The sequence below is a fragment of the Chiloscyllium plagiosum genome, chromosome 18 (assembly GCF_004010195.1).
Source record: "Chiloscyllium plagiosum isolate BGI_BamShark_2017 chromosome 18, ASM401019v2, whole genome shotgun sequence".
Taxonomy (NCBI): Eukaryota; Metazoa; Chordata; class Chondrichthyes; order Orectolobiformes; family Hemiscylliidae; genus Chiloscyllium; species Chiloscyllium plagiosum.
This window is the reverse complement of record NC_057727.1, coordinates 30,036,635-30,058,500: the sequence shown is the minus strand read 5'-3', so window position 1 is coordinate 30,058,500 and position 21,866 is coordinate 30,036,635. Positions and strand designations below refer to the sequence as shown.

At 38.4% G+C, this 21,866-nt stretch overlaps 1 protein-coding gene across 1 annotated transcript in view; it reads right to left on the bottom strand.

The window, feature by feature from the left end:
- The window catches only part of cacna2d3a (calcium channel, voltage-dependent, alpha 2/delta subunit 3a), a 645,952-nt gene that overhangs the window by 480,543 nt on the left and 143,543 nt on the right, over positions 1–21,866 (bottom strand). The window contains exons 6-8 of the mRNA XM_043708636.1: positions 9,884–9,944; positions 9,647–9,797; positions 8,364–8,438 (exon numbers count right to left, since the gene is read on the bottom strand). Coding sequence (XP_043564571.1) covers positions 8,364–8,438; positions 9,647–9,797; positions 9,884–9,944 — 287 coding nt within the window. The remainder of the gene's footprint in view (positions 1–8,363; positions 8,439–9,646; positions 9,798–9,883; positions 9,945–21,866) is intronic.

Genomic DNA, 21,866 nt, shown 5'->3' with positions numbered 1-21,866 from the left:
GTGTTCTTGTACACTAGTCAATGAAGGTAAGCATGCAGGTACTGCAGATAGTGCAGAAGGCTAATAGCATGCTGGCCTTCATAACAAGAGGGATTGAGTATAGAAAAAGAGGTTCTTCTGCAGCTGTACCCAGGGCCCTGGTGAGACCACACCTGGAGTATTGTGTGCAGTTCTGATCTCCAAATTTGAGGAAAGACATCCTGGCTATTGAGGGAGTGCAGCGTAGGTTCACGAGGTCAATTCCTGGAATGGCAGGACTACCTTACGCTGAAAGACTGGAGCGACTGGGCTTATATACCCTTGCATTTAGAAGACTGAGAGGGGATCTGATTGAGACATATAAGATTATTAAAGGATTGGACAGTCTGGAGGCAGGAAACATGTTTCCGCTGATGGGTGAGTGCCGAACCAGAGGACACAGCTTAAAAATACGGGGTAGACCATTTAGGACAGAGATGAGGAGAAGCTTCTCCACCCAGAGAGTGGTGGCTGTGTGGAATGCTCTGCCCCAGAGGGCAGTGGAAGCCCAGTCTCTGGATTCATTTAAGAAAGAGTTGGATAGAGCTCTCAAGGATTGTGGAATCAAGGGTTATGGAGATAAGGCAGGAACAGGATACTGATTAAGGATGATCAGCCATGATCATATTGAATGGTGATGCAGGCTTGAAGGGCAGAATGGTCTACACCTGCACCTATTGTCTATTGTCTATTGTAAAATCACTTTACTTGTTGCGTTTGAGCCTTGGTCAATCTGCACTGCTACGTTTTCCAGCAGATATTTCCACAAATTTAATTCATTTGCTTTGTAAAATATTTCTCTGAGGACTAAGGAATAGAATGAGATTGTGGGAATTTACTGCTTTATACCAAAGGCTGGATGCATTATTGCATGCCCAAGGTAATTTATTTGACATCACCTCTCTTGACATACAAAGATGCAGCAACAAATTACAGCTAATTGTCTTTTTTCAGCTGTTTTTTTAATCATCAAATGATCAACTTACTGATTATCACATTGCAACACTGTGATCTATGCCTTCCCCTTTGATGATGCCTTCATGCATCGACATGTTCAACCCTTTGATTGAAATATAGCAGTGAATATTCTCACAGCTTTGGACCAGAATCTCAAATGTGACTGACATAAAGGTACATGACAAATTTTTTCCGCCATTTCCTACTGACTCGAGATGAAAGAAAAATCAACATGTGTAAATATTAGGATGGTTAGTCACCAATGGATTTGATACTCTTCTACCTCCGAGTAATATGGCACTGTAGTGCAGCATAACAAATGAACTTTTGTCTACTTGTTAACATTGAAAATGGTGTTATTAGTAATACTCCAATAATCCTATTTAAGTTATTTTTGAATATTAGGGTATAAGCATTCTAAGATGTCAGTAAGTAGTGGTGTTAGATTAGAAAATAACAGATGGCGAAGCAGCAGACTTCATTTTGGAAGCAATAGGTGAACTCCTTTATTGAACAACTTATCAGCTTTTGAAATTACTGATCTGAAAACATTCCATTGGCTCCAACCACACTTTAAATGCTGAGTAATAGACAATCTATTATATGTCTTTCGACGTTATACACCAGAAAAGGCATGAATGTGTGATGGTACTATATAACAAGGGCATTTTAATCCAATGGTTTTATTTCCTATTTTATCATTTCAATACCCCAGCTGAAAAGATAGCATTGTCAAAATATAGGTACAAATTCATTTTTTTGTATTAACTGAACTTTAAAGCATTAATCTTAGAGGCTTATAAAATACATTTAAAGAAATCTGAATCATCTGCCACTTCTGTACTAAAGTTTCTGTTTTCGACTTCATCAAAGCAGATTGAATAAAATAAGATTAAGACTACACTGACATAGTGCTCTTTGCAAGTTGATTTAAAAATGAAATCAACTTTGGATTCAAACATTTTGAGTTTAGGCATATAATTTAAATGCTGCAAAGTTTGGCTGGAAATAATCATAATATTAAAATATGAATAATCACTTATATTTTCCATAAATCTGAATTGAACATGCCTTGCAATGAACAGAATATTACACCCGTTGTCCATTAAGAAAAACACTGAATACCTGCTGAAATGTGTGGCATGACTACCATTTGATAGTCTAAGTATTTTCTCCAATATACTACATGCAGTATTTTGCAATTCTTCTGTATTTAGTGGCACATTATCTCTGAACACATGCATTATGTCACAAAGCCCTTTTAATACTCAACTCTGAATGTCATGATGCAGTGCTCCTCTTTGCCAATTTACCTGTCACAAAAATCCATGAAGGATTAAAAAGATTTTGAAAATTATGCCATAATTTTAGTTGCATTTGTTAGATAAAAGATGTGCTCTATATGTGCATGGCTTCCTGTCCTTGGAGAATCTCCAGACAAAAATAATAGGTGAATCAATGACAGTATCAATCTTAAAAAAAAAACTAAAATTCAAATATAGTTCAGTGCATAAAAGAACAATGAGATGTAACATATTACTGAGCCAGAATGATCAGGAACCACCAGATTGACTCCTTGAACAATGCTGAATTAATTAATCTCAGTTTAGGTATAAATTGTAGCATTATAATGTGTCTCAAGATTCAGGCTTGACAGAGAAGAAACCAGACAATGTTGTCATCTTTATTCTCATCTAGTGGCCCATCTTCAAAAGTGTGCATATATAGATTTTCTGAAGCAAGATAAGGCCCAGGTACAACTGAATAACATCAAAATCTGGTAAGGTCATACATTTAAAAAGTTCTTTTAATAAAGTACTTTTGATCTGTAGATTTGCATAAATCACAAACTAAAGGAAAGAAAATAAGAGAAAATTGTGGAGGTGGTTGAAGAGGGCAATTATAGAGTCATATAATTATATAGCATAGAAATAGGTCCTTCAGCCCACCATGTCTACATCAACCAACAAACACCAATATGTCATGAATCTGATTCTGAGATAGCTTTGGCAAATAGAATTAAGGAGAATCCAAAGAGTTTTTACAAATACATTAAGGACAAAAGGGTAACTAGGGAGAAAATAGGGCCTCTCAAAGATCAGCAAGGCGGCCTTTGTGTGGAGCCTCAGAAAATGGGGGAGATACTAATGAGTATTTTGCATCAGTATTTACTGTGGAAAAGGATATTTAAGATGTAGGGAAATAGATGGTGACTTTTTGCAAAATGTCCATAATACAGAGGAGGAAGTGCTGGATGTCTTGAAATGCATAAGAGTGGATAAATCCCCAGGACCTGATCAGGTGTACCCAAGAACTCTGTGGGAAGCTAGAGAAGTGATTGCTGGGCCTCTTGCTGAGATATTTGTATCATCGATAGTCACAGGTAAGGTACCAGAAGATTGGACGTTGGCTAATGTGGTGCCACTGTTTAAGAAGGGTGGAAAGGACAAGCCAGGGAACTATAGACCAATGAGCCTGATGTCGGTGGTGGGCAAGTTGTTGGAGGGAATCCTGAGGGACAAGATATACATGTATTTGGAAAGGCAAGAACTGATTAGGGATAGTCAACATGGTTTTGTGCATGGGAAATTATGTCTCACAAACTTAATTGAGTTTTTTGAGGAAGTAACAAAGAGGATTGATGAAGGCAGAGCAGTAGATGTGACCTATATGGACGTCAGTAAGGCGTTCAACAAGGTTCCCCATGGGAGACTGATTAGCAAGGTTATCTCACGGAATACAGGGAGAACTAGCCATTTGGATACAGAACTGACTCAAAGGTAGAAGACAAAGGTGGTGGTGGAGGGTTGTTTTTCAGACTGGAGGCCTATGATCAGTGGAGTGCCACAAGGATCGGTGCTGGGTCCTCTACTTTTTGTCATTTACATAAATGATTTGGATGTGAGCATAAGAGATACAGTTAGTAAGTTTGCAGATCACACCAAAATTGGAGGTGTAGTGGACAGTGAAGAGGGTTACCTCAGATTACAACAGGATCTTGACCAGATGGGCCAATGGACTGAGAAGTGGCAGATGGAGTTTAATTCAGATAAATGCGAGGTGCTGCATTTTGGGAAAGCAAATCTTAGCAGGACTTATACACTTAATGGTCCTAGGGAGTGTTGCTGAATAAAGAGACTTTGGAGTGCAGGTTCATAGCTCCTTGAAAGTGGAGTCACAGGTAGATAGGATAATGAAGAAGGCATTTGGTATGCTTTCCTTTATTGGTCAGAGTATTGAGTACAGGAGTTGGGAGGTCATGTTGCGGCTGTACAGGACACTGGTTAGGCCACTGTTGGAATATTGCGTGCAATTTTGGTCTCCTTCCTATCAGAAAGATGTTGTGAAACTTGAAAGGGTTCAGAAAAGATTTACAAGGATGTTGCCAGGGTTGGAGGATTTGAGCTATGGGCAGAGGCTGAACAGGCTGGGGCTGTTTTCCCTGGAGCATCAGAGGCTGAGGGGTGACCTTATAGAGGTTTACAAAATTATGAGGGGCATGAATAGGGTAAATAGGCAAAGTCTTTTCCCTAGGGTCGTGGAGTCCAGAGCTAGAGGGCATAGATTTAGAGTGAGAGGGGAAAAATATAAAAGAGACCTACGGAGCAACTTTTTAACACAGAGGGTGGTATGTGTAAGGAATGAGCTGCCAGAGGACGTAGTTGAGGCTGGTACAATTGCAACATTTAAAAGGCATTTGAATGGGTATATTAATTAGGAAGGGTTTGGAGGGATAAGGGCCGGGTGCTGGCAGGTGGGACTAGATTGGATTGGGATATCTGGTAGGCATGGACACGTTGGACCAAAGAATCTGTTTACATGCTGTACATCTCTATGTCTCTATGAGTCATGCAGCTGTGATTGACTCCTCACTGCAGAACCTGATTGAACAGTCCTAGTTAAAATTTTAAGACAGGACTGCAGTTGGAGGTGGGCGGGGGCACGATGCGTGGATCCTGTTTGGTGTGTTGTCACCTTTGTTGTGATATTGCTTTGAAAATTCAACATGCAAATAAGCCAAGTATGCAGGTGTTATCACATGACCACAGGCTCTCTGCATGATAGCACTCGAGTCATAGGCTGTCTCTCTCAATTATTCTGCACTGTATATGTCAGTTTAGCTGTAAACAAACCCTTTGGAGATCTTCATGTCAACAGAATCCATGTATCTCATTGAAGTTATGTTTGCACTCTTTCAGACGAGACCTTAAATTTAGGTCGTATTAGCCTGTTTATACGATGTATAAAATATTCTGTGGTGCTGAATAATAGTGTGAAGGTAATTCTTCTTCCAAAATTTCTCCTTCAAAAAATGCTATCAAGAAAGGAAATTATCAGTTATCCTATTTATAGTTTGCGGAGGAGGTCACTGTTCAGATTGGTTCGTGAATTTGCCTACATGAGGACCTTGACTGTACTTCAAAAATCTATTGATTGTAATTAAAGCAAGTGTAACACTTTAGGACATCCTGAGAATATAATTAGACACTAAATAAATTAAAGCTCCTATTCCTATACTGAAATTAAGGTAGAAGAAATTATTTAAAGGCTGCAATCTAACCATAAGATTTGTTCAAGCGTGAGTTCCATTATTTATGATATCATTTGAATCCTAATTGTGATCTTGCAATCATCATATTTTTCAACATTTTCTATCCAACTAATCAACTAAATTTTGGGAAACAAACATTGAGAGAAAATTGTCAGTTGTTTTAGCCAGTATTCAATTTAACAGGTATTTGTATGTTGTGTCTTTTAAAATTTATTTTTCACTTCAGGTTATGTGCTTTGCTGACCAGCCCAGCATTCACTACCCTAGGTGCTATGATTTAGTGTCTTGCACAGGCATATCATACAGCTGTCATGATTCAGCCACATTATGTTGGACTGGAGTTATATACAGGCCAAACTAAGGAAACTAAGAACATCAAAGAGTCATACAATTATAGAATCAGAGAATGGTTATTGCACTGAAGGAAACTATCTGGCCCACTGAGCATGAACTAGCTGTCTGCAACAGTAACAACCACCTGATGAAGGAGCAGCACCCTGAAAACTAGTGCTTCCAAATAAACCTGTTGGACTTTCACCTGGTGTTTGTGTGATTTGTATACCCCAGTCCAACACCGGCTCCTCCAAAATCAATTCCTTTCCTGTTTCTTGATTCTTTTTTTCTCTTTAGGTACTCATACAATGCCCTTTCGAAAGCATTAAATCCACCTTCAGCACAATCTCAGGCAGTGAATTCCAGTTGCTAACCACTCATTGTGTAAAACTGGAAATCAGTTATAGGACCAGATAGAGTCAGCATGGATTGACAAATCTACTTGGATTTTTTTGTATTTAACTCGTAAAGTTAATTGGGGGGAGCCTGTGAATCTGACTTACTTGGACTTTCAGAAGTCTTTTAATAAGGTACAAAATAAGGGATTAGCATGTAGAATTAAAGCACAAGGTATTGGAGTAAAGTACTGACACAGATAGAGAACTAATTTGCAGACAGGAAACAAAGATCAGAAAGAAACAGGTCTTTTCTACAAGTGGCAGCCAGTAGGGTGCTGAAGGGATAGTGCTTGGACTCCAGCTATTCACAATATATTTCACTGACTCAGATAAAGAAACTAACTGTAATATCTCCAAGTCTGCAAATGACTCAAAGCTGGATGATAGGGTAAGCTCTGAGGAAATGCTTCAGAGTAATTTGGACAAGTTGAGTGAATGGGCAAATTCTTAGAAGATGAAGTCTAATATGGATAAATGTGAGGTTATACACAGGAAGTAGATTACCAACTGAAAGATGATAGATTGGGAAGGGGAAGTGCAAAAATCACCCGGAGAGCGATGAACCCCTGGGATTCTGTGTCACACAAGCTGATTGAGGCCAAAATATTGAACGTTTTCAATAAGGAGTTAGACATAGATCTTAGGGCAAAAGTAACAAAGGGTATAAAGAGAAAGCAGGAACTAGGTAGTGAGTTGGATGGTCAGCCATGACTATATTGAATGATGGAGCAGGCTCAAAAGGCCAAATGGCCTGCTCCTATGTTACCATATTTCCCCTTACTACACCTCTAATTTGATTGCCAAACACAAATGGGAAGTCTCTCTCTGTCTGTTTGAAGATGATCATGATGTTGAACACCACAAATCTTCTCTTAGCTTTCTCTTCTCTAAGGAGAACAACCCCGTCTTCTGTAGTCTACCTAATCCCTCATCCCTGGAAGCATTCTTGATTTTTTCAAAAATCAATCAATTTCATGGTAACTTCTCTTTTAACTGTACTAAATTTCTGTTCTTTTTATCTGAATATAAATTCTGAAGCTCCAGCTGAAACTCAAACCTTCTGGATTATTAGTTCAGATTTCTGGATTACTGTTGCAGGACTATTACTACTACATTACCAATCTCCGACAAGCAATTTGTTTCTGTACATCCTAGTGGCAATGCTTTATTGATATTTTTAAAACCTATTCAGTATTAAATGTGGCGGCATTAGATAAAAATGACTAAGTAGAAAAATATAAGAAATCAAAGCATGTGGAGACATTGAAGGTGCAAATAGATGCTTTGTATTAATCATTTGTTCACTTGACAATTTTGATGAGATATTTGTTGTCACTGTTGATGGGAGAAGAAATCATTATTTTCTGTATGTAGGATTTAAATAGGAAGAAGAATGGGCAAATGTAATTTGAAGATTCCAATCTCTGCAAATCAGTTTCTATTTCCACAGGATTCTGTCACTTTACAGTCAATTTGCTTAAGAAGTGCATATCGATCATTTCTCAAGCTGTTACTTCTCTCATTTTATCGCTAACTTAATTATTGGTAAGATGGTTAGCCATGAAGCAGCACCAGACTTATCTAGTGATGCCAGAAATACAGGCAGTACATCCCATAGATAGGCAGATTAATCAAACAGAATGTTCATTTGGTTGTTTAAGAAGCATACATGTTTACGCTTTGCACTATTTTATAAACTATCCAGGAGTTTGTGGAGTATATAATTCCAGTTACTTTCTCCTTTGCAATTCTCCGCCAGCCAGAGTCAACTTGCCAACTAGTTAGAACCCTTTTTAAATTAAGCACAAATTGGTGTGATTGTTTGAAATTTGGCATTCTTGATGACCTGGTGAGTGGAAGCCGAAAAGTGATCAGTAGCATGTCTGTATTTTTAAGCAATGTTCAAATTCTGCATCACCAAATGACTGTTTGTTACTGTATAGCTGCTATGATATCTAAAACTTTTGAACAATCCAACTGCTTTATTTTCCAAACAAATGTATACTTTCAGCACACAAATAATAAACATGCACCCTGGCCATAACCTACATTTTGATTTGATACCATATTTATTAAGACTAAATGATGTAGGTTGACTAACTTACCTCTTTGTTGTTCCTGTCTGCTTGTACTAAAGTGTCATTTATGCATGGTTCCACATAGTGAAGTTCTTCATTATACTGAGGAAGAGAAGATAATACTTCTTAAACTTTTCTATAAGTGTATAGATGACATCACTTGACAGTGTAATTATATCTATTGTATATGAAAAGCTTGGAATTAATTATCAATGTTTAATTTAAAATAAATTGGCCTAAAAATGATTGATGCTTTGCACTACATTTGTATGTCTTTACACTAACTTATACACCGATTGTGACTATTTCTAATTTTTATTCTCTTATGTGGAAGCAATTTTATTTTTCCCAATTGTACTTTTGTCATTTTTCTGTAAAACAGCAATACAAGAAATTGAGTAAATTTATCTCTCTCTCCAGAATCGTCCACATTCAGATGCTGTCATACTCTTATATGGTTTAAGCTTTTAGTACTTCAGCTGTTGTTCATTTTCTGCTAATAGGTGAAGCCAAATAAGTGTAACCAATGTCCGTTTAACTAGTTATGGTGCAGCTAATTGATGGTTCAAATCACTTTTTGGGAAGAAATTTCTCTGGCCAATCAATAAATAAATTGATAAATAAATATGAGAAAAAATTCCTTTTTGTGTCTATGTGGAATATTTTCTCAATTATGAAGAAGGATTCCTGATTCATTTCGTGTGCTTATGGTCAAGAGATTCATTTTTTTTAATCTCAGTGCTTCCTCATTTTCTAGCATCATTATGATATTCTAACTCAAGTCGGTATTGCTGGCACAGCGCTTGACTAAAGCCTATTGCTCTCTGTTATTTCACTTGGGTGCAGTGTGTCCATGCTATTCAAATGTGGCAAATTATAATTAAAACTAGCTTTCATGTAATAGCCACATATTTTTAAACAGAAGTCATTGGACATTGATCAACAACCCTGGATTATTTTCCCTCCTGAGTCAAGGCTTATTCAAGTAGTCTTTTATAATCATAATGCAAAGTAGATTCATGTTTTGGTGTATATGACCATTTATGACCCTTTGTAATGATGTACAACAGCACTTTATATAGCCGGGACATTGGAGGGCTTTGTTCTGTTATTGTATACATTAACCATACATCCCAATATATGTAAATGTATTCATTTCCAGTAAGACAAAATGCTTACCTCATTTTCATGGGTTTCATGTAAATCTGTAATGACTGAAACTAGAATTTACCATTGGCACTACCTCTAACTTTCTGACCACTATCATTTTTGCAACCAATTTATATTGTGAATAAGGCAAATATTCTTACTGCAATAATATTGAAAAAGTCATCATCTCCAAGTGTGTCCAGGATGGAAGAAACTGTTTGCTTGGCTATTGTCATGCGAAGTCCTTTCATACTTCCACTGACATCGACCAAAATGATAACATCTTTGGGTGAAGTAGCTGCCTGAATGTACCTGCACCAAACAAAGGGGAATTCAGTATCATATGATCTCCAAAGAAAATTTTAAAATATGAACAATGGCTGTAAACTATCACCTACCATTTGCGATTTCTGCAGTCAAATGCAATCACTCCATTTTCATCTGGCTCCCATTTTACACCTATTTTCAAGGAATCAGGTAGTTTAGAAAATGATGTAATCAAAAAAAATACGAAAGTCAACATCTTTTGATCCATATCTCATGCAATAATACATTTTAAAATGTCTCTTTCATTGTTACAATGTTATTTTCTATGAACAGAATTAGATAATAATACTACTGCTAAAATAGAAAGTGCACTCTTACGCTGACTGCTTTCCAAAATGGTCTAATGCGTTCATTATGCTTGGCTAACAAAGCACCATTAACCTGAAAGATGTAAGTGCACACTGAAGGTGGGAAGACAAGACAGTTGTTGTTTGAAAGGAACTGGCCAAGTAGAAATTCAATGAGCTGTAACCTTTACAGTCATTGATTTCCTTCTATATAATGGAAGTAGTTGCAATATATCTGTAGAATATGGAATATTTTTAAAACCAACTTCAGGACACTTAGCAGAAGATTTTCTACTTAGGATCCAAGGAGTATGGTATCCAAATGTGGCAGTCAAGAGGCACAAACCAGTTTCCAGTTCAGTGTCATTAACATTTCTTTTCTACTGGAGCTGCTGGTGTCAAACGGGTACTTGTTGGTTTATTGAAACCAGCGGACTGGTCACATCCGTTGAAGTGTAGCAAAAACCTACAGGACAGGTGCAGGATGATTTGTGTGAGGCCCAAGACAGGATAACTGTCTGTCTGTCCCCACAGACATATTTTTTAAAAAAAAACTTCCCTTTTGGAGCACTCTTTCAAAGTCCTCAAAAGGTGCATTTCTCCGCAAAAGTTGTAAATAAGGTGTTAAAGTAGGTGAAGAAAGTCTAGCCACATGGTTAAACAGCTTAATCCTCGTAGTTTTGTGCGCAAGTGCCACATTCCCGCTTGTTGTGGGTAAACTCATCACAAGTTACCTTAAATTCAGCTACTTATTACAAAATCTGACAGACAATCAAATATTGAAACATTGATTTAAAGTTTATTGCATGTAGCAATCAAAATAAGACCCCTCAAGTTAAGCCTCACAATGCTACTTGACTATTACCCAATTAATGGTGGGACTTGGCTAGATTTCACCAATGGAATCTGTATATGGATGTGCCCAGGGTTCAATCCTTATGCAGTGTTGTTCCTCAAAGTTCTGCTGAAGGGGGAGTTTTTGTGTTTGACTCTTATACAGATTTTTGTCCTTCAGTTCATTATTGATGATTCTTTAACTACTTCCATCCAAATTACTGCAGGTCTGCAGTTTGCCTTCTTAATATAAGTAATTTATTTGTTCCTTGTTATATTTAGTCTTAACTGTCTGCTTAAAGACACAGCCTTCCTGTAGTTAACTCCTTCAATTCTTCTGTAGGGCAAACAGTTTACCTTTGCAGCAATAAGGTATCCAGTTTATCAAGCAGTTTTCTCTATGTAATCTTGACCCCCTCCTTTCCAAGGAATGGCTAATTGTTTTCAATCTCCAGCTTATCATTGTTCCTTAACAGGTTATTCCAGACAAGAGTTATTACTGCTAGCTTCCTTGTATCTTTTGTTGATTCATTCAATCCACGGACAGTTACAAAAGTTTTGAAGTTTATAATATCAATGTCCCTCCAATTTGTTCATTACACTTAAAAACCTGTGTGAAAATTTATTCATGCTGGCATTTGGTGCACAAAGACCATTCAGGATTTTATCACAGACAGCAGTTGAAATTTCTCTCTTATTCCCTGCATAAGGTGTTCACATGCACTTCCAAATATAAGAATCTTCCTGCTTACATGGATGGCAAATTAAGAATGGGCCCTACTGGAGCACCTAATGTACAATTTTACAAACCTAATGTTACAACCAGTACCAGGGAATGCGTCCCCAATTCTGGATGGGACAGCTCTAAATGGTTATGCTTCAGGGTGATGGTTCCCTTTTTTAATTTAAGGTTACTTTATGAAGGATCGTTATTCCTGTGGATACCTTTTCTCAATCCAAATGTAGTTATGTGCTAAAAGGCGCCAAATTAAAGACTTTCTTGACTTAAAGGAAGTGTGGGTTTATTAGGTACTCAACATGAGAAAAGATTTTTTAAAAAGACACATATACACACAGATTAGAAATTGAGTAAAAAGATAATAATTAAAGCGATATACAAATCAGCCCCTGGGTTCCATGAAATCCACAGGAGATGGTTTTCTGTTGAGAGAGGGGTAACCAGCCCATTGGTATCTCTGTAGCCACATGAGATCACAGTGTAGTTTGTTTTTACTTATCTCATTCAATTTAAAGGGTTGTTATTTGAAGTTCTCTTGGCGGCACCGTGGCACAGTGGTTAGCACTGCTGCCTCACAGCGCCAGAGACCTGGGTTCAATTCCTGCCTCAGGCGACTGACTGTGTGGAGTTTGCACGTTCTCCCCGTGTCTGCGTGGGTTTCCTCCGGGTGCTCCGGTTTCCTCCCACAGTCCAAAGATGTGCAGATCAGGTGAATTGGCCATGCTAAATTGCCCGTAGTGTTAGGTAAGGGGTACATGTAGGGGTATGGGTGGGTTGCGCTTCGGCGGGGCGGTGTGGACTTGTTGGGCTGAAGAGCCTGTTTCCACACTGTAAGTAATCTAATCTAATCTAATCTAATCTAATGTTTGGGTGTGACATTATAGGGTTCATCTCTACTCAGCCATTGAATTTCATCCATAGTCACCCTTTGATTGTATGTCCTCTTTTTAGAAACATATATTGTAAATAAAAGTTCAATATATCTGTAAGTAGTCCAGAGTTATGATCCACTGACTCTCAGAGAGGCATAGAGTACTACAGTCCGGAGACAGGTTCTTTGCCTAAACTGGTCCATGCCGACCAAAATGTCCATCCATTTCCCCATTTCCCTGTTGTTATGAAGATGTGGGTTTACTGTACCTTTAAGAAAGTTAAAAGCTAGCAGAACTACCTGACAGCACCAAGTGTTCCAAACAAGATATAATGTAACCTTTTGGTCCAGCAGCTAGTGTGGCTGGTTGCTTGGAGACAAAAACATATTTGGATTAGTTTAAATTATACCCCCAAAAATACCAAACTCCAATCAAATTTGAAATTAGTATATGGACAATATTAAACACCAATGACACAATCCAATGCTTTGGGGGTATAAGACCGGGGAAAATTGAACAGTTGGGAGATAACTGCCCAAAGACCAACAGGTGTGGACTGCTAGTTAGAACTGTCCGAGAGGTACCTGTCTGGAGAAGGAGTTGCACAGAGAAAAACATCGACACCTATCTGGAGAGCAAATCTGCAAAGAGAAGATTCGACAGCTAACTGGTTTTGAAATTTGAATTTTTTCAGTAAATCTTAATCAGGGGTTTTATTGGACTAGTGTTATAGAAGGGAAAGTAAAAGATAGGTTAGAGGAAGGAGTTGTAAATAGCTGCTAGTTAATTATTCTCTGTTATACTTTAAGAAGTAAAGTTGTTAATTTGTACTTCAAATAGTTCTTGGCCTCTCGAATTTTCACAGATTACTGCACCGAGTAAATTTTTAATTTACCCCATGTCAAAACTCTGCACCTGACCCATTTCCTTCTAAACCTTTTCTATCCATGTATTTGTCTAAATGGCTTTTAAATGTTGTTAATATATCTGCCTCAACCACTTCTGCTGGCAGCTCATTTCACGTACGTACCACCCTGTGTAGAAAAGTTGCCCCTCAGGTTTCCTTTTATTCCTTTCCTTCTAACTTTAAACTGATGCCCTCTAATCCTTAATTCCCCAGCTCTGGGAAAAAAACTGAGTGTATTCACCCTTTCCATGCCTCTCGTGATCTTATACACTCCTGTAAGATCTCCCCTCAGTCTCCTAAAGAAAAAAGTCCAACCTCTCCTGATAACTTAGACCCTTGAGTCCTAGTAACATCCTTATAAATTTCTTCTGCACTCTTTCTAGCAAGGTGTCCAAAACTGAACATAATACTCCAAGTGTGGCCTCACCAACATCGTGTACAACTGCAACATAACTTCCCGACTTCTATACTCAGTGCTCTGACTGATGAAAGCCAGTGTGCCAAAAGCCTTCTTCACTGCCCTGCCTACCTATGACTCCACTTGAACCTGAACTCCAAGGTCCCTCTGTTCCAGTTCACTCCTTAAGGCACTACCATTCACCATGAAACTCCTACATTGATTTGAATTTCTGAAATGCAAGATCTCACACCAATCTATATTAAACTCCACTTGCCATTTCTCGGCCAACTTGCCCAGCTGATCAAGGTCCTACTGCAATTTCTGAGAACCTTCCTCACTGTCCACTATATCACCTATAATAGTGTCATCAGCTAACTTACTAATCATGCCTTTACATTCTCATCCAAATGTTTGATATAGATAACAAATACAAATGGGCCCAGCACCAACCACTGAGGCACTCCGTTAGTCACAGTCCTTCAGTCCAATAAGCATCTTTCCACTATTACCCTTTGCTTCCTACCATCAAGCTAATTATGTATCCAACTTGCCAGTTCCCCCTGGATTCTGTGCGATCTAACCTTTCAGAACAGCCTAAATGGAGAAAGACTGCAGAAGGCCACAGAACAGTGATTTGTGTGTCTATGGATATGGATTTTAAAAAGTTAGCATTCAAATTCAGTGGATAATAGGGAAGGCAAGCAGAATATTGACCTTTATTTTAAAGGGAATAGAATATAATGCTGGCAAAGTTGTACTGAAACTATACAAAGCTTTAATCAGGCCTCAGCTAGAACATAAACTGGAACAGTTTTGGACTATTTATCTAAGGAAAGATATACTGGCATTGGAGCAGTCTAGAGAAGGTACATTAGGCTGATATCGGATATGAAGGAACTGTCTTATGAGGAGACGTTGAGTAGACTGGGCCTGTACTTATTGGAATATAGACGAACAAGAAGTAACCTGATTGAAGCATAAAAGATTCTTAGCCAATTTGACAGGGTAAACATGGAAAGGTTGCTTCCCCTTGTGGGAGAGCAGAGGACATAATCTCAGAATAAGGGATTGCACATTTTAGACAGAGATAAGGAGGAATTTCTTCTCTCAGAGGGTAGTGAATCTGTGGAATTATTTACCACAGAGGGCTGTTGAGGCTGGCTCATTAAACATATTCAAGACTGAGGTAGACAGATTTTAATCAATGAGGGAATTGGGGATAAGGCAAGTAAGTGGAGTTGAAGGTTGTCAGATCAACTATGAGCTCATTGACCGGTGGAGCATCTAAATGAACTATTTCTGTTGCTATGCAATTCGGCCTGATTAACTGAAGGCATACCAGGGCATAGTCTGTGCAGTGCATGTGTACCTTTTCTTTGGTGGGATGCGCTATCTTGTTGGCTTACTGGCAGAATTCTACTCCACACTTTAGAGTGAAAACGTTGGTTAAGTAATCTATAGTTGGAGAAGGCAACATATATGAGAGCTCTTTCTGGAGGAATGATAATGACCTTGCTGGAAAGCCACCTTACCACACTGTGTGAAGGCATAACACAAGCCCTCAATGTGATGAGTGTATAGGGCTCAGGACTTCTTTTTAAAAAATCATGCTATCTTCCCCACAGATTATCAGTTCAGCATCGGACATGGACCTTGCCGTGGCTGGATACCTGGTGGTTTTGCTTCAAATGCGAATACAAGATAGAAGGAGAGAGCAATTACAATGTCACCAGCAAGAACAGCAGCTGCCAGTAGCTGTGCAATCTCCAGAGAGAGGATCAGCAGATGAAGCTCTATGAAGGACACAGAGGTGGATGTTCAATCTCTGGATCTATACACCTCACTGTCATTTTCTTCAACTCTCTGAAAGATAGTCCGGGATCTGCTTGAAGTCGTTCTGAGCCATCATCATCAAACCATCTAGTCAGGCAGGATCTGTGCTTGGAAAAACTGGGTGGCCACAACACCATCCTAATGGTCATGGTAATTGTGTCAGTGGCAATTGGTGATATGTGTGACCTCTTCCATAAATGCATCCAGAATGTCACTGATGTCATTTTCACTTCCTTCCTCCATAATAGAGAGAATTAAGCAGCCCAGGCAATGAGATTCTACCCCTGTTAGCTTTCCCCTGGTGCAGAGTGTTATCAAATGTACCGACTTTACTTTCGGGAGTGTCCTACGACCAAATTGCAGAGCCCATCAACAGATCAAGTGCCCACCAGTCTCAAAATTGTGCGTGGTCATTAATGTCAGTTTGTGGAGGTCTGCCTCAGATATACTGGGAGTCACCATGACATATACATACTGGAGAACTCACAGGTTCCTGCCTCCTTCCAAGGTCTTCTGGCCATACAGGGCTGGCTGCTGGCAGACCACAGCTAATCCATCCAAACAGGCTCATGACATCTTTACAAAACTCTCAGAATGACAGAGAATGAAGCTACAGCACTGCTTATGCTTCCACCATGACTGAAGTGGAACAGGCTATTAATTTCAATGGTTGGATCACTCTGACAGGAACTGTTAGTATAATAGGATTGAATGTGCTGCATCATTGTGATGTGTTGTGCTCTTGACAACCGGATCTGACAAAGTGTGGTGGGGTCGGGGAGGTGGGAAATATGGAAGAAACAGAGGATTGACAGCAGTCTTCTGAAGATGTCAGTAAGAATAGGGATCAGTACATTGACCAGAGGGTGATCCAAAAGAACATGATAGAGCAATGCATTATTTAACATAAGAGAAATAAGAGAAACTAGTTTAAAATCGCTTCCAGGATGAATGGATTTTGTTTAATTGTTTAAGATCCTGTTGGTAATCTAGTAAGCAGCCCCTCATCAGTGCAAAGGACATGTGGATCTTGACAAAATGTTGCATTATTTGACCTTTTTTGTTGAATAAATGTCCCAATATCAATCTAATTATATGCTTGATACCTTCAGATGATCAAGTATCTCCACATCATACATTGTACTGACCATTAGGTACAAAGCAGCAGTTAATATGACAGTAAACAAATACAGTGGTATAGTTAAGTCACTCTGAAGACTTGAGTCAGCACATCATATGGGAGAAGTATGCAGGGTAGTTTGTCATGATAACCAGTCAATTGAGAGGAATATTGAGAAATTTCATTTTGACTTTTCCAGCACTGGTAGATAGAGAAGTTGCATTAAAACACTTGAACATCAGTAGGACAACAGTGTACATGTGAGATGCTACACTCTGTCCAGCTGTTCTTGCCACTGTGCTCTAAAGATGCCCATCATACACCTTCCAGCCTTGAACAGCAGTGCACTCGCTTGAAAGGCTGAGAGATAAAATGAACCTTTCTCTCTGAGGTATGTAGAATAATCAATGATTAAATAATCTCATTCACAAGGTGATTGTAACTGTGAAATGACATGTGCAGGACCAGGTCTAGCATAATTGCTGCATATTTTGTTTACCTTCACTGTCATCCATATTAAAGTACAATACCTTGACTGCAGTCCTAAACATCATGCTTAAAGGATCTATGACGCATGAGGCCAAATGCTCGGGAAAGATGTGCGATGTTTGTAATTGCAACTTTTTTTACTGTTGATGAAGAAACTGTTCATCTCTCACAAGGTGTGCAACTTAACTAGGTCTGACATTGAAAAATATGTTAGAACAGACTTTTAAGAGTGCAAGTGAAGACCTATGTATATACAAGAGTGAAAGGTTTACACAATAACATGTCACTTGTGTCATCTATGTGCCTTCAGTTAGTACTTTTCTTCCTTTTCTCCCAATAGTTTTAAGTGAATCCTCACTTTTCATAGCTGAGGTGGAAAGTGCTTGTTTTGAAGATTGCATGAGAAAAGTAATTGTGAACCAAGGCAACTCAATCTCACACAAAGCACTTTAATTAAAAATGGGAAAATACAAGTATCTAATTGAAAGCAAAAGTTCTTGAGTACCAATTTTTTATCTTGCAGAGTGTCATACACAAACTCCATTTGCATTACAGTTACTGCAATACATCTGTCTGTATTATATTTTATCTATTAGATCTGTCTATCTCTTGCCTGATTATTTTACAATGTAGAGAAATGTGATACTTTTTGATGTGACATGATAATCAATCGGCATCTATGTGCATCAAAGAAACCTAAAAATTTGTATAAAAATTGGATGCAATGTACAAAAAAACCAAAGTGAATAGTTAATCTAACATACCAAAGTGTTCTTCTTAAGCAGGCCAAAGAACAAAGGGCTTCCAGGCATCAAACAGAAAATTTAAAGTCAAGTAAGTGTCAGGTGAGGCACTGAACTAAGTCATAAGTGAAACCGAATATTGTAGAAGCAAACGTTCCTTTAACCCCTGCAGCAAAATTTCACTTTTCCATGCCTGCAAATAGTCAACATGAAAATCTATTGGGAATGATTATGTACCCTGTCAGTCCTAGCAGATCCAGCAGAAATTAAATGAATAAAACCACTGCATGGGGGATAAAAAAGAGATTTTTCTCATATCCTTCAACCTGACAGTGATGGAAACTAAAAGTATGTCAGAGTGATAGGAAAATATAACAGGCATTTCACTATCATTAAATTGTCACTGCTCCAAGTTGGTGACCCATTCTGAGCACCACAAAGTGAAATAGTGGTACATGCAATCAAACACGGAAAAGAAATTATGTAATATCAACAACAAAAAATTTTAGATGTTCAAGGAGAATTGCCTAATGTGCCAAATGTCTCAAGTAGGGAAAGATGGATAATTCACAGAATTGTATTAGGTTTAGTGAAGATAGAAGTACCAAAAGAAAATGGTTACTTTATGATAAGGAGGAAATGGCCCCGAAAGTCAGAAGGCTTTGTCAGACACGTTTGATGTTAAGTGCGGCAGGAATGAACATACAATTAGCCTATAAAGTATATTAGAGACCAGTTCCACAGACAGACAGCTAGCTTTGCTCTTATTGGCATCTGGTTAGGGACAGGCTTTTGTTCATATTAAATGTTGGAATGAATATGCGGAAGCTTTCTCTCCCCAGCCTGGAATCATGTGCATGGTTGGTAAAATAGCTTAGAGGAGCTATAAAAGATTTCCAGTTAGATTATATCTAGGTTTCAAACCCAGGGTTTTGCCTAAGACTTTGAAACCAGCAGTAGGACCAGTTCATGAATTTTCTCTTGTTACATGACTGAGTAAAACCATAAATTGCAGGGCTTGGGAATAATGGGTCATAATAAACCAGTGGACCTTCACCAAAGCAGGATAGTTTTCCATTAACTTGAAGATAACATCAATGGCAAATATAAAGCTCAACATGGCATCCTCTTTGCAACCATTTAAAGTCATGATATGGAGATGCCAGTGTTGGACTGGTTTAATTGTAAGCACTAGCTTTTGGAGCACTGTTCCTTCATCAGGTGGTCATCACCTGATGAAGGATCACCGCTCCGAAAGCTAGTGCTTCCAATTAAACCTATTGGACTATAACCAGGTGCTGTGTGATTTTAAAATTTTGTACAACGATTTAAAGGTTGCATGCAGCACTTAATTTTGTGCTGATGTATGTACGAGCAGTTGTTTTCTTTTTTTTAATTCCATGGCTCAAGGAAGAGAAGCAGAAAAATGGCGGCTGGGGGTTTGCAAAGTTGAGTCAGTGATGCTTTGTAGTCTAGAATTGGGGGTAGAAATTTTGAAAGAAAGATCCAGGGTAAGATAGAGGGGGAGTTTGGGGCATGGAGGAGTCAGGTCAAAAGGATCTGATGTCCTTAATGGGGTTGGGGTTGGAGGAGTTTTGCTAAGGACAGTCAGTCAATGTAATAAAATGAGGGGTCTAAAGATTGTGTTAGCACTGTCCAAATGTGTGTCCATCTTGGGGTGTTTTCAGACAGAGTCCTTACGGGACTTTAAATTAACCCACTATTACTGTTTAACTGAGAATACTATGCCAATAATAATGTCCTACTGTTCACAAGTCGCCACAACACTCATAAATGTATCAAATCTCAATGAAAACCCAAAAACCCAATTTGCCTGACCAACTGCTACCCAAGGATAAAAGAAAACCACATCAGGTTTTTTTTCCAGTAACAGTAAAACTAACTCTATTTGATATATTTAACTTTAATGAAACCAGTGAAATGTATGCACTTTATACTACACATCTTCGAAATGTACATAGACATTCAAATGTAACTAATACACACAAAAGATAAATGGTTTAATACATATGATATGGGTGATAAAGAATATAGACACGGTAAACAAAATCTGAAAGATCAAAAATCCAGGCCGCATTGAGGAATGCCGTTTTTCTCTCAGTTCATCTGATGTTTACAATGATGAAATGCTGTTGTCGGTATTTCAATTTAATAGTTAGTTAGGTGAACTTAGGTCAGCTGTTGTGTGAATGCATTCTTTTAAGATTCCTCAGGTTTTCTTTACACAGGCAGAAAGACAAAGAGGATGCTGTCTGCATGCTGTCCGGATGTTTTTCATTCTTTGCTGCTCTGGGCACTTACTGATTTTTAACATTCTAGAGTTCAACTAATCAGAAAACTGTAGCCAGGCACAATTTTCTTTACTCAAGATTGATCTTGACGTGTGCTCATTTTTTGCTTCCAAAGACCTGCAATGTATTGCACAGCTCAACAATATGAAACTCTTGATTTTCAAGTTAGGTTGTTCTTTTATAGCAGGTCAACTTCCATTTGAGTTTAGAGTCACAAGATGTGAAAAATATATGGTATCTTACACTACAGTTCAATTATACTTGCTGAGATTGCTGTCAGCCAATATCCTTGACATTAATTGAATACAAAACCAGATTTGAACATGAACACTCAATGAAGAGTGAACACTAGCATCAATCCATGCCAACTATGAGGCACATTAGCCTATTTCGATCTCTGTCAAAGCTGGCATCAACAAATTACAAAGATGCTTGCATGAATAAAGTGAAATCAAAGTACAGGTCATTCTGCACATTTCGTTAACACGAATTCGCTGCCACGCGATCGAAGAATTGGGAACACTGTTTCTAAAGCATGAACTTTTAAAACAAACGTTGGCTGTAATGTCAACACTTTAAGCACAGTTTTTACAATGCGATTGTTCTACAATGCAGGATTGCACAAGAACACAACCATTGCATTATAGAAGAACTACCTGTAGTGTGAAATATTTACAGGCAAAGTGTAATTTTGAAAACATTGTGCCATCTTTGTGTATTCAAGTCTTATGGTAATGATAATGGAGTTAAGTATGAAAGTTGTAACTTGTTGCAGAACCGCTTGTTTGATCATGGTCAACAATGGCTTCTTCCATTGTTCCACCATATGCACAAACTAGCAGATCATCCACTATAGCTTCCACTTTGAAAAGATCACTAGCTATCTTGTGTTGTTTGCGTTGTGATTCTTCTGAAGCATGCACAATTATCTGTTTCTTTCAAAGATTGTCCAGAACGTGGTTAGAAAACTGTTGCTTTCATCCAGCCCCACTTGCCAGTAACTATCCAGTGCATCGAGGGTGGTGAAGATTTTGGCTTTGCAATATTTGATAAAATTCCTTTGATGGTTGGCATACAGTAGTGAGTTCTCTTCAGGGATTTGCTCAGATCTTGGATCCAGGCATGTTCTCTGCTTCCCAGAGTGTTTCACTAGTACCATGTTGCTGATCCATTCTGTATTAATTGTTATTTCCTTGATTGCTCCCTTCTCTTCCAGTCTTTCAGGTTGGACTTGAAGGCAACTTGAACTTTCCTTGTCAGACGTTGTAATAATTATGCATTCTCATCTAGTCCGAGATGATAATCTCGTGGAAGACACCATAACTCTGTAAACATGTTGTTGTACACCTCTAGCATCTGTTCAATAGCCTTAACCTTTTGTAGGCTTCATTTTTTGATTATCATGACACTTCACACAGGCTTGTGAAGATCATGGCGTTGTGAAATGCATCAGCATCGACCTGACACCATATGTTGACCCAATGTCCTTCTTTCACAGACCTCAATAGTCACCCAACA